This window comes from Megalops cyprinoides, chromosome 10 (assembly GCF_013368585.1).
Source record: "Megalops cyprinoides isolate fMegCyp1 chromosome 10, fMegCyp1.pri, whole genome shotgun sequence".
NCBI classification, from domain to species: Eukaryota; Metazoa; Chordata; class Actinopteri; order Elopiformes; family Megalopidae; genus Megalops; species Megalops cyprinoides.
Genome location: NC_050592.1, coordinates 28,620,648 through 28,634,179, shown reverse-complemented (window position 1 = coordinate 28,634,179; position 13,532 = coordinate 28,620,648). Strand labels below are relative to the sequence as shown.

The 13,532-nt window shown below is 43.8% G+C and overlaps 1 protein-coding gene across 1 annotated transcript in view; it reads left to right on the top strand.

Annotated features, from left to right (window-relative positions):
* Positions 1-1,240: 1,240 nt before the first annotated feature.
* Positions 1,241-13,532, top strand: part of eif3ea (eukaryotic translation initiation factor 3, subunit E, a) — a 34,884-nt gene continuing 22,592 nt past the window's right edge. The window contains exons 1-5 of the mRNA XM_036539026.1: positions 1,241-1,340; positions 3,103-3,220; positions 3,449-3,566; positions 7,010-7,052; positions 7,780-7,884. Coding sequence (XP_036394919.1) covers positions 1,251-1,340; positions 3,103-3,220; positions 3,449-3,566; positions 7,010-7,052; positions 7,780-7,884 — 474 coding nt within the window. The 5' untranslated portion in view covers positions 1,241-1,250. The remainder of the gene's footprint in view (positions 1,341-3,102; positions 3,221-3,448; positions 3,567-7,009; positions 7,053-7,779; positions 7,885-13,532) is intronic.

The following is a 13,532-nucleotide window of genomic DNA, read 5'->3' as shown; positions in this document are numbered from 1 at the left end:
CATCAGAGGCACCCAGTAAAACAGAAATCGCCACGGTGACCTGTGAGTGTTTATGACTCATTTCTACCTGATGTCAGACGGCGAGGCTCACGGCAACAAGGGGGAGATTGTTTGAGTGTAGGACAGTGCCGTGAGGTTGTCAGGCAAACAAGGGGCCAGTGGAACCTATTAGAAACGGACCATTTGGGAGCTGATATTGGCTCTTTGCTGCAGGGTATGGCCAACACATGGGCATCTTTATGGACAGCTGTTCAAATTGAAAGAAGAGAGGAAAAAAAAGGTTTATTTAGCTTCGTCAGAATGTGAACAACTGAATAGACTGGCGAAAGAAAAAGTGCATCATAAAAGGATTATTGTCATCAGAATTTTTGTGAAGCGGCTTTCTTTTACATTCTTGGCACCTTGGGCCATTAGTATATTTTTTCGTTCAGCTCAGCTCTTTCGAAACTTTACTGTGTATATATGTATTCCAGAGAGAGGTCACGCCCTCTAGTCTCTGTGAACTCTCCTTGATACTTGTCTGCTGGAGAAATTTCAGCGGGCCCTGGAAATATCCCAATGTTTAAAAATTCAACAACTTCTCTTGGCAGTTGACTCTTTCTTTATAAATGAAATGTTTCATTGTATCAACTCTACAGTGAAATTATAGGAGTCTTGAAAGGTTTACACTGCAACCACGTTCCTTTTTTCTTTTTGTAGGAGAAAAACTGAATGTGCTATTTCCATAGGCAAAAGTGCAAACAGTAAACTAAAAATTCTACTTTATTAAATGATTGAAAGGGCTATATTGTGCAAAAAGCCACCTGCCACCTTTTCCGATACTGGACAAATGGCAATAATAATAATAATAATAATGAAAAGAAAAAGAAGAAAATAAAATAACAGTGTACAAAAAAGTTGAATATATAGTTAAATGTAATGCAATGTATAATGTGATGTCTGTATAATAACGATGTTTATTTAGAGAGATTTGATAGGCAAGCAATTATAGCTTCACATTTTCTTTCAATCAGAGACCACGAATAAAGGTCAGCCTGCTCTTGTTTATGTAATAGAATCATGGGGAAAAAAAACTAAACATTTGACTTTATTTTTAAGTTTTCTTTCTCTCTTAAAGTACGAAGGCATTTTACTGGCAGCACGGGATGTTCACCCTCGCTCTCAGAAGTGATCCTCAAAGTGGACTGCCTGTAGAAAGTAACTGCCAATAAAGTTGTTTTTTTCAAAAGCCTCCCTTTCCTGCTCTAAAGATGGCGGAGTACGATTTGACTACCAAAATCGCGCATTTTCTAGACCGGCATCTTGTTTTTCCTTTGCTGGAATTCCTCTCTGTTAAAGAGGTACGTATGTGTGATTGATTATATTTGTTGCTTACATTTTAAGTATTTAGCAAGTTTTGGTAAACATACATTTTGCAGATTTGAAAGCCACGTGTATTAGACGGAGCCGGGAGTGACCAGGCCTTTGCGCTTTTGGCCTTGCTAGCTGCAGCCGTGATTACCTACCATTTTATTCAGTTTAGACAAAATAACTCGCTTAGTTATATCCACCGTACTCATTACTTCATTAGATGTTTTAGTTTTTTTCTGAGTTAATTGGCAAGTCGGTTTAGCCTCAGCAATAGGTAGTAGCTAATGTATTTGTCCTAGCAAGCTCGCTCGCTGTCTTGTGGGCGAGATAAGCTGCTAGTTCAGTAAACAGGACCTGAACTGTGTCTTTCTGCCTTTACCTTGTCTCGTTTAACAATATATTCCGCAAATTATTGATAGCTGTCTAGTTAGCAAACCTAAGACGAAAAGTGTAAACAAGATGTGACTGCTTGCTATCTAGGTGCGTTGTTGTCCAGAAAAATGCAGCTCGCAAGCTAACGGTGGCTAGCACGCATGTGGCTAGGTAGTTAGCGATGCTGTGAGCGATTTGTATTAAGCAACACTCGAGAGAGGGCTTTCTTAAGATGTGTGAATACCATCGCTATCTATTAAGGTGAATATGTTGGAATTGTAAAAGTTAAATTTACAAGAGTAACGTTACCCAAATCAGGAAGTGCAAGCTCACTAGCTAGACAGCAAACGTCAACTATATGATCACCTAAGTGGCTGAAGTGCTGGGAAGGTAAAACTGGGTATGTGTGCAAGATTAGTAATATTAACCATAACCGTTTACGTTATTTGTGGCTAGATAGGTAGTTAGCAGTATTATAATTGGAATGCAAAATATTTACATGTTAGGGAAAGTTTGAATAGAGATTAATGTGGAGCTGGTCCTGAATGCTCCGCGCAGATGCCGAGTTTGTAGCTGACATTATATCGAAACACGGTTCGGACACTTTCCATGGTTATAGCTTTTATAATATGATAAGAAGTATTTTTCATATCACTCAGACCGTCCCGAATAGACCTCAGCAAGAAAACACATGAAACACTATCCATCCCACGGCAGGAAATTTGCCAACTGTCCATTAGCTCCCCAAAGCAAAATATGTGTGTGTCTAAAATATGTATCCACGTACCTTTGGCTTTAAGAGCATGTCAAACTAGTTAACATATTAATATTTTCACACTCACCTCAGCTCTTGGAGTTATGTTTATTTTAACATTAAAGAAGGCATGTAAGATGCAACAACAGGACAGTAGTCTGTTAAATTGTGTGGGTGAAATGACTTATTTTTTCATATTTACCCTCACTAGTAGTTTTTTTAATTTCTCACTACATGTTTGGAATTCAACATGTGTAAACCGTAAACATCGTGGAAGTATGGGTAATTTGTTCAACAGGAAATATTTAAATCAAAATAAGTCAAAAGGTATTGTTACTTTGCCATTAACAGTACAGCCACTGCCATAACTCAGTCTTTGGGGTGGTGGGGCCCCTGCCCTCTCTAGCGATGGCTGCCAGTAAGTCAGAGCTCTCAGATGTATGGTAGCTCAGGGCCATCATTTCTGTGGCCTGCAACCCTGTATCAGACAGGTTGGTGCGCTTGTTGACCAGCCTGCGTACCCTGGCAAGCATCCTGGGAAGTTTTTCCAGACACACCTCGTAATGCATATCAACTTGACCCGCTTGTGCCATTAATCACCCCACCCCCTCCCTTCTCTGTTCCAGATCTACAATGAGAAGGAACTCCTACATGGAAAGCTGGATCTTCTCAGCGACACGAACATGGTGGACTTTGCCATGGATGTGTACAAGAACCTGTACCCTGACAAGGAGATCCCACACTGTGAGTGTGTTTTTTTTTAATCTCGTTTCTGGCCACCACAGAGCAACCCTCCACAGCAGCATGAAGTGATCACACAGTCATGTCCTTGTTTACCACAAACTTTAAAATAAAGTGGTCTCAGTGGCTGCATGCATTTTTAAGGGTAGACATCTGTCTGACCACAGTAGTCCGTTTTCAAGCTCGCGATCACAGCACCTCTCTGTATTTTCTCCAAATGTCCGATCGCAGCCCTGAGGGAGAAGAGGACGACGGTTGTGGCCCAGCTGAAGCAGCTGCAGTCCGAGACAGAGCCCATTGTGAAAATGTTCGAGGACCCAGAGACCACGAGGCAGATGCAGTCCACCAGGTGAGCTAGGCTGCAGAGAGGCAGGGGTATGGGTGCGGCGCACAGCCGCCATGTGCCGCGACCTGACAGGACCTTTCCTGCTCTCCCGCGTGTGACGCTCTCAAACAAGCTCCACAAAGAGAGAGAAAAAAAAAAACCGAAACACCTGCACACGTTTTCACCAAGACCACAGCGGTGGAAACATTTCTGGTGCCACTCTAAATAAAAGAACACAAGGTGCAGCACGGGTGTTCCATTTCTGCTTTGTCTTGCGCTAACGCGGCTAACCTGGCACCTGGATGCGCGCGTTTGGTGCTTGATTTCAAGATAAACTCCAGCCTGGCAGAGTCAGACAGGTCATTCAGTTTAAACTGAGTTCAGACAATTTTGAGTGCTTTCTGCTGTCTTTGAAATAAATGGGAGTATGGTCAACTCCCTCTAATCGCTTAACAGATAATTGCGTGGTCTGTTTTATTGCATCGTAAGCAGCTGGTTTGCATGCATTTCCACTGACAACTTATTTGTGTCATGTCCATACTTTGGCTTGACATCACACTGACAAGTGCATGACATCACAGCTGTCCCTAGCATATGCGATTGGCAGGATTCAGCTATATAGGTAGTTTAGTTTTGGACCCAGCAGGACTGTTGACAGGCAAAGAGCCATCCAAATTTGTCTGAAAGCCACTTGAATGTGTTCAGTTGAAACAGAGACTGCATTTCATCTGGGATTTGCAATCAAACTGTAGGTACTTTTTGGTTTGGAATTAATCTTTGAATGGGTTTCAGTTGCACTCTGCAAACTCAGCATATGCAAAAACAAATGGCACAAAGTGCTGTGGTGAATGTTATTAAAGCAATTATGTCTGTGCCAACTTTGCCATGATTAAAATATTTTGGTTGAATGCAGTGAGAGTCTAAGGTATTTTTTTTATTTTTTTTACCAACCATCCAATCCAAGATTTTTTTTAAATGTTGGGGCTTCAACAGTTTTATTTTTGAAAAAAATATTCAGCTGACTCTTTACATGTGAAAAATGAGGTTTTAAGCCTTCGATTCAAGCATAAACCCTCAGACCAAATTATTGTGATATGCAGGAGTCAGTTTAATGATGTGTGAATGATTTCTGCTTGAATAATGGTGCAGTGCCATTTTATTGAAACAGTGCAAGACATTTTGTGGGTCATCAGAACCATCCCAGTATAAACCGATGGGTGTACACAAGCCTTCCACATAATCACCCACTAATGTTACTTTGGATACAGTTTGTTTAATATTCTTTGGACTTGAGACAAAGAACGTTACACATTTTATAGGAAATGTCCATTCCTGTCCGGTAGAGTTAATACTGTGGGTTTCAAGGACATTGCTTGGTTGGATGGAATTCTCTGTTTTTAAAAAAATATCTGTGCAACATTGCCTTTGTTTGTCAAAGTTGGTGGTCGGTTTGGTTTAAAGTTTAAACTTTTTTTACTTGATGTATCATCCTTTACAAGCTGTCAGAATTAATGGGCTATCCTTTTGCCACATAAACCATCAAACTCGGAGTGCAGTCTCTCTAGCAGTAGTGACAATGTATGTAACTGTTTGTATTCTCTTTTTTATGGAAGGAATAATGCTTTGCTCATATCTAACTCGATATGGTGGTTGTGATGGTTCATCTGCTGCTTATAATTTTAAGTGGATCCAGAGGCAGTGTGTCTGAGGTGAAATGACAGAAACGCAACAGAAAGTAACAAATAAATACCCTCTTGTAGAGTTTATTGTGTCCTCTTGGTAGGTGGTATTCCCAGCGCTTTTTCTTCCCTCCCAGACGCGTTTTTATCACGGCTGCGGATAAAGTTGTGGGTGAAAGACTCGGGCACAGTTTTAATTAAGCTGCTCGGATGATGGTCTGTTCTTCATTAAAAGGGCTTTCATGTCTCATTCACCCTGCATATTGACAACTTGGTAACTGGGTTTTTCTGGGATTTCATTCTTGTAGATAGGGAGGAGATGTTTGACAGTTTGGAAGACGTTTTGATTGATTGACCAGTGCATAAATTGCTTAGATGGGATTGGCCACGGCCTGATAAGTTTATGGAGTTTCTGCAGGTCCATGGTACAGACCTCTCCCCCTCCCTTGTAGACATTTAAAACGTATATATCTTCTTGAGTGTCACTCTTGGTTGCATTCCAAATGACTCCATTGCTCCAAGCCACACTCGGCAGCGCTGATCCCTGATCGGCACGCGGCAAGAGTCACCTTGACGTCATGCGAAGAGGGTGACGCATTGATCAGTGGATCAGTGCCGCTGAGGGAAGAAGGGGCGGGAGTGAGCTTTTTTTTTGGGAAGTAAACCCCTGTTTGACCGTGTTCCCTAAAACCCAGAAGGCACACGGTCACCTCTGATGGGAGGCCTCTCTTGAGCTGGTCTGTACCTCATTAGGCCCAAGCCAAGGGGGGTGGTGAGAGTTGACAAAGTAAAGATGTAATCCAGTGTTTAACACGGGCTTACATCAGAGGCAATAAATTGGAGCTGAGGGGGGAGAGAAACACATTGTTCAAGTCCTTCACTGCAGCCATTAACGGAGATTAATCTTCCCCAAAATGGCAGCATCTGTCGGAGGGCAATATAATGGCATAAATACAGAGTAGTCAAGAGTGCTTTTATAAACAGTCTTTGAACGTCCCACAAAAAAAGTAAACTTACCTCCTTCCGAGAGCGGAGTCTCCCGGCTCCTTTTTCATTAGAGGCAGGCCACATTTGAGAGGGATGGTCTTGTGGTGAGCTTGGTTACCAGCCCCGAACTCATTCATCAACTGCCACTGCTGGTGGGTTGGCGGGGCAGTCACATGGTCAGCAGTTGGTCTTCACTCCTCCATACCATGTCAGGAAGGCAGTTTCCTAGAGAGTTAAAAAAAAAAAAAAAGAAGAAAAATTAGGGAAAACCACTGAAAGTTCATTTAATTGCCCTTCTCCCGGCTGGATGGTCTGTTTACAATGGTTTGCTCTCAAGCATCAACTTTGAGGGGAGGGAGGCCTTCCCCCTGTGAAATGAAAGCGGCTTACCGGTCTCCACGGTGAAGGCCTGTCACTCGCATGCCAATCCAACCGTTTAAGCGATAGTGTTACAAGTTGGCCATGGGCTCGGGGCAACACTCGATCTGTTTTAAACGTCTACCCTCCAGATCCGTCGACTCCCCCTCTTCTCAGCATCCATTTATATTGAGACACCTGTGAGAGTTTTAAGTTGCTTGTGTCTTGCCTTGGATGAGGACATTTGTCAAATCTTGAAATAAACAGTCGTAGGAAGACTTTTCAGAAAGAAAAATGTGGAGTCGACAATGGGGCTCTAGCACCATATGGATTTGAAAGAGCAGGAAGTCAACAATATTAAGTAGTCATTACACATAAGTGGTCATTAACTAGTTACTAGCCTGTTCAGAAGGGCCGCTGACCACAATGTCTGTTCTTTTTCAGGGATGGGAGAATGCTCTTCGACTATCTGGCCGAGAAACACAGCGTAAGTTGCACTTTGCTGACGTCTCACTATTCACATGTGTGTACTCAGTGTGTTTCTGGTGACTTCTTTGTGAACCGAATGTTGTTAGGCGGCGGGGGACGCAAAACGACTTCCCAAACCTTAGCTCATTTGAGGGTTTCCATGGGCTGTAGAATTCCGTAGACATTTACATTCTGTGGTGAATTGTTAAGAATAAACGGTACGGTTTGAGACCCGTGGGTCTGGCCGCAAGTATGCGGGAAGTGTATATTCGGTGTCGCACTTCCCCGCTGCGCCCCTCCCAGCTTGACAGCCCACTGACCTGCTCTCTGTCCTCAGTACACCTCCGCAACAGGGCAGGGGTCCTTGTCTGTGGGAAAGGGCTGTCTCTCATAATGCCTGTCAGAGCCTCAGGCAGGGACGCAGTGGATCGCTTCAAGATGACATCACGCTGGCTTCCAAGAAGCCACAGTTTACTGTTGTTGTGCTCAGAAGGGCCATTGTTTGAGCTGTCATCTCGCTTGCTGTCAGGCTTAAATAGCCAGAGATAGTATTTTTCACATGACACAATTCTGGGCTGTGTCCCTATCCCAAGGGTAAACTCTGTCTGTGGTGCAGACAGACAAACGCTACCTAATTGCCCACCCTCAGACTTGGCTTGTAACGCTTCACCAATCTATTAACCAATGCTTTTGATCTATATATTTCTACTCAAACCATGCCTGCTTGCTGATATTGTCCCTCGCAGTTCCGGCAGGAGTACCTGGATACCCTGTACAGATATGCCAAGTTCCAGTACGAGTGTGGGAACTACTCTGGAGCCGCAGAGTACCTCTACTTCTTCCGTGTTCTGGTAAGTGCCTCACCACTAAAAACCTGGAATGCAGAATGTAGAATGATGGAACGACATTGAGCTCCACCCTGGAGAGTGCATTCTGCTTAAGGTTGAATCTTACTGCTTCCTATAAACATAAATGACTTCTAGTTTAACATTATTGGAAGAATGATTTGGGACACCTTAATGTGTATGGTGAAATGAGCTGAAAATACCAGACCAAAAAAAAAAAAAATTATAAACAGAGACTCAAGCTCATCAACTGGTCTTAACAAGTCTTTTACTAATGCACAAGTGGTGCCTTTGAGGCTTCCCATTGTGGAAGGCTTGGTCGAATAAAAATATCCCTAGCGTGAGCATAAATTCTCTTTCTTTTCAGTGGCAACTAGGGCCAAACACTGTAAATCACATGCCAGTTATGTCTGCACTTAGCGTTTGAGGAAACGCTGTGTTTTAGGAACACAATTGATCAGATGCACCTCTCTTTCCGGCGTCCCCTAAATTAGTGCAGCAATGTCACTTGTTGTTTTGTGCTTCTTTATCATAGGGCTCTCATCCTTCTTCACTTGATAATTTGCCCAGTCGCTATCATTTTTCAAGGTCCTGTATGCTGCAGAGGGGAAAAATACTTGATCGGTAATTGCATCTGAAGAGCGCACGTCACGCCCTGTTAACTTCTCTGCGTGTCTCCAGGATTAACGAACGCCGGCTGCTTCGGGACCGGGCTGGCTTTTACAGGGGGGAGTTTTCAGCGTGGACCTCATAATCTGTCTTTATTCCCTGAACTGGGAGTGCAGGAGTCCAAACACTTCAGCGAACGTTTTATTGATTGTAATTCAGCAGCCTGCAAGTTGCCCAACAGGGCTCCGTGTCCCGAGCGTGCTCGGTTCACGGAACGCGACTTGTTCCGATTGGCTCTATAAAGGAAGGCCTGCTAGGGCAGAAATCTGGTGGAAGTAAATCTGTCACCACCTTTTTTGTTGCTAAAACAAGCAGCACCCCCCCGATGCACTTTTTAAAGGTCTATTCAAATGCACTGTACTTTCCTTGAACTATTTTTGTCAATGAATGGAGTGCACAGAGGTTCTTTATTGCACGCAGTTGTTCAAAACCTCCATGGAAAGACAGCCACGGTGACTTCTCCTGGGCGATTTGTCTGGTTTTAACATAAGAGACAGGAGTAGTCTCAGGGCTGGATTAAATAATTTTCACTAGTGGAATAGTTTGGAAATCAGATAATACCAAAGTAGGTTTGCGGGAAGATAATTACAGTTCATTGAAAGTACTGGCAGTATCCGCATTACACATGCGTACTCTTTATTTCCTCAGTAAACAAAGGGCTCATTGCTGGGTTCTGGTGTTTGTGGCTTCTTTCCCGTTGCCTTTCAAAAATGAGTGAAAGATGAACTACACAGAGAGTGTCAGAGGTGCTGGGGTCTGTGTGATGCTGACTGGGTAGAGGGAAACCTCTGCCAGGCAGGGGGCGGAACAGGGGGAATTCCGTGTCACAGTGAGCTGGCGTAACACGAGCGAAGCCACAAAAATGGCCGATGGCTGACACCAGAGGCACCGCTCAGCGGGGAGCGTCGTGACCTGCGAACCTGGAAGGGGCAACATCTGTGAAACAGACAGAAGGTTCTGGAACATGAACCAGTCAGGAGATTTGTCACGGATATTCCCTCTGTCCTCCGTGTCTCTTTGACTAGGTCTGATTGGTAATGGGAGGTTTCAGTACTGTCTACGTTGCTTCATATCAAGCCAGCAAATCAGAACAGTTGCAAAGTCTTCAGTGGCAGAGGCATAACCTGAAGTGTGAAGCTCAGATAAATATCAGGTCAGTCTATAGAATACCACTGGAAAGGCCTAAGGAATCACCGAGCCCTTAACTGAGCCGTTGACTGTTTCCCAGATCCACCCGGGTACCACATCAGGCACGGCTGACCCGAAGAGCAAGAGGGTATAGCTCTCCCACATAGCCCTGCGGTACAACAAGCGTTTTTGCACTAATCACGTTTGCAATAATTTGGACGGGGTATGTGGGGGGGTTATTTGAATGTCAGTGTTTTCAACATCCTTCACAGCAGTCTTCCTTTCCCAGCTGCGCGCTGATTGCATGCATGGCAGTGTTTGTCATGTCTGCAGTGTAGCTATTTGTTTGTTGCATTCTCTCTCATTCTGTGGTATTTGGATGAAAGGAGACATGCGCTCCCGATGGCGCAGAATCAAATGACACTATTGCATATTCATAAGAATAGCAATTGGCATGCTTTCGATGTACCAAAATGCCGGTATTATTATAACTTTGGCTGAAACGAGAGATTTTCCCCAGGGCTCCTGGGTGCATTCAGGTCACTTCAGTCACAGGGATATTTCTCCCGTTCTGCCTGGTGGAAATGGTGAGCGTCCCTGGTGACTCTTTTGAAACAGCTGGCAGCGTGACAGGGCTGAGGTCCCTCACTGTAAGCAAGCCCCTAAACTAAAGCAGTTGGGCTTCATCGTATTGATTTTCTGAGCGACGCTACAAAGCAGCGCTCAGATTTGAGCAAGCATGAGAAATCCCAGATGTAATGGTGACTTAATTTTGAGGACCAAATTTGCCTCATCCTAAAAGGCTTCACCCCCCCCCTCCCCTACAGTTGTTTATGGCATTACAGTTCATTCTGAATAAAGCTGGGATTGCTTAAACCAAGTTATGCTGATTTTATTTCCGTACCTCAAATTTGTAGCCCTTATTTTAGGCTCCAGCAAGAACAAAAAGTATCCTGCTGTTTGTGACCTGATACTCTAGCCCACTCTGACAATGCAAAGCCACTTAAAAAGCCATGTAAAAATAAATTGAATCAGTGTGAAGCCTATACTCAATACCTGCTCTTTTTGCTTATCTTGGACCTCCCATCTCCACAAACCACCTCATTATAAGAGACCGGGAGCACTATAAGTCATTTACGTGGGAACCGTAAGCAGGATGAAGTGGGGCTTGCAAATCCAGGACAGAGGTCCAGTTACAGAGCGCCGTGAAAAGAGCAAGTTATTCATATCATTTGTTAATGCAGGGATTGGATGTTGAGAATAAAGATTGAGTGTCCTGTCGGATTTCCAGCACAGTAAATTTATTGTTGCCGGTCAGTCAGCGGCCGTGCCATTTCGCCAACAAATGGAAACTCAAGGTAACTGCTGGAAAATCCAGGTATTGAAACTATTCTAGCATAGCCACCACTGAAAGCAAGTCAGTGTGCTGAGCCAACCGTAATGACGTGGAGTTTCGCCAAACGGAGCGCGCACCGACTTCCAACAAAAAACAAACACTTTTAGAGACGAAGCGGTGACCTTTATATTGGCAGCACAAGCGATTTTCCCTAAATGCCCATCTCTGTTAAGTTCTATATTTTTGAAGTCATTTAGAGCCGGCCAACTTATATTTTTGATCAAAGAGCTCCACTGTTGCAGATGGACGGGTCACCTTTCAGTGCATGCAGAGTCAGAACACTGTAATATGTTGCCTGCTGTGTGACGGCCTGAAAACTTTCTTAAATTAAACTTTTTTTTTTATCCCTCCTCTTAATAGCCCACATTTTGGACCTGAATGATTTTTGCCATTTCAATTTCAAAACGGATGCTGAAACAGACGGAATGTACGCATTTTGTCAAATTAAAACTCTTAAGAACTTTTTCCCCCATCATAATGAAAGCAAATTTAACCTACTGGCTGATGCCCAAATGCCTGTTAATACATTCCACCCACACCAAACTCTTGCCACTTTAGCCAATTAAGTGCTGCATCTTTTTCCACATCGTTTCGTTCATTTTAGTGCACACAATCCATATAAGCTGTATTATAAACATTATTAATATGGGTCTGTATTGTCAGTGCTCCATCTTAATCACAAGCTATTATTGTGGCTAATGCATCATCCTTTTCCGTGTTTCATACTGGGTTTTGTTCTTGCTAGCTATTAAGAGAAAAAAGTGTGTAGAATTGAACAAAGTTCAGTATCTCAGATAAAACATCCAGTCAGGTGTTGCCTGGAATTTAAAATAATTTAAAAAATGATACACGCTGCAGATATGCTTTTAAGGCAGGTGCTTTTCTCTGAGAAATCTGAACTCTGTGAGACCCTCTTTCTGGCGTCTGTGAATACAGAAGGTCAAGAACTTGAGGTGATGCAGTGGATTTAGCCTGCACTTCTACACACATCATAGCTTTCAACTGTGGGCAATAGTGCTTTTTCCATGTGATTAAAAAGTGGCTGAAATTTAGCCTATTAATAATTCATATGTAATTAAAACTGTTTTGAAAGCTCTTGAAAGTGGCCAAAGTGGCTTGAACATGGCTCACTTTGTACGCCGGATATTCATGAGTAGATGTAGTATTATGTGGGATTGGCCTAAGGTTCAGCAACCGCTTTAGCTTGGGAATAACATGGGACAAGGGCGGTGGTCACACACATCATCCCCCCTCTCAGCTGGGGGACCGTCGGGTTCCACGGCTCTTCGCCAGACACCCTCCTTCACTTCCCCCTGCTGATTGCTTTCACCACGTCTGGTACATTTGGTTATCAGGGCCTCTCTGAGTCTGGGCTATCTCTTTGATTACCATACCATGGACTGTAGTATCCCATCCAGCTTCAAATGGTTATCACATTGAGCCACGGAGTGGCTGCAGCCTGCAGCTGATTACATGCTTATTTTGTTTGTTTGTTTTTGTATAATTAAAACCAGCAGCCCCTGGCTTTAGACGCTGATTGTTTTCGAAAATTATTTCTCGTTAAAATCAGTTCATATTTCCGTAAAAGTAGCTTGTCTGAATTGCCAAGCTTTTTCATCTCTGGAGGCCTGTATACTTGAATCAGTGCGATGTTTTCTGTCTTGTGACCTGATTTAAAGGCCATCTTAGAATTGTGCTTTGCTAAACGGTTTAATTTTCTTTTTTTTATTAGTTACTGGCTTTTTTCACAGAACTTCACATCAGCCACATAGACACGTGTAACGATGATTGCGAGGTAAAGTATTTAATTTTTAGAGAGTGACCCCAGTCACTTGAGAAAAATGTGCGTAAGACCGGTCGTCTTGCAGTTGGTCGACCCTCCAAGTCTTTGATTTATTCTCTGCATACCATCGTTAGTTTACTCATCTAGAAGCGGACACTTTAATTACTCTCCTACAGCAAGGCCCCCTCCTCGGACTCTTGTTGATCAAAGCCCTGCACATGTGTTTGCAACTAGTAGCAGCGCACTTCATTAAAGTCTCCCAAAAAGACAGAAGCCGGAGTCCCGAGAGGGATTGTCCTGAGGTCAGTGCAAGGCCAGAGGAATCCTGGGGATTTCTTCTCGGCAGTGCGGGAGTCTCGGGGGGCCAGCTGCGGTCCTGCTGCAGTCCTGCTGCCATGGCTACGAGCGCGTCCTCCGCCGCGCCCGCTCTTTACGAGTGCGTTCAGGTGGCGTTTTCATGTCGGGAGCGTCACAGGTCAGACTCGCGGGGCTGCGGACCCTCTCATCCCACCTTGTTATTGCTCGGCCCCTGTGAAAAGAGACCGCGTGGGTTTGGCTCTAATGGGTGGAGGAGAAATGGATAGAATGAGAGGGGAAACAAAACAGAAAGGCAAACAAAATCAAACACCAAAGCAGAGCGTGCCTTAAATATAGTAACGGGATATACCACCCAGCACA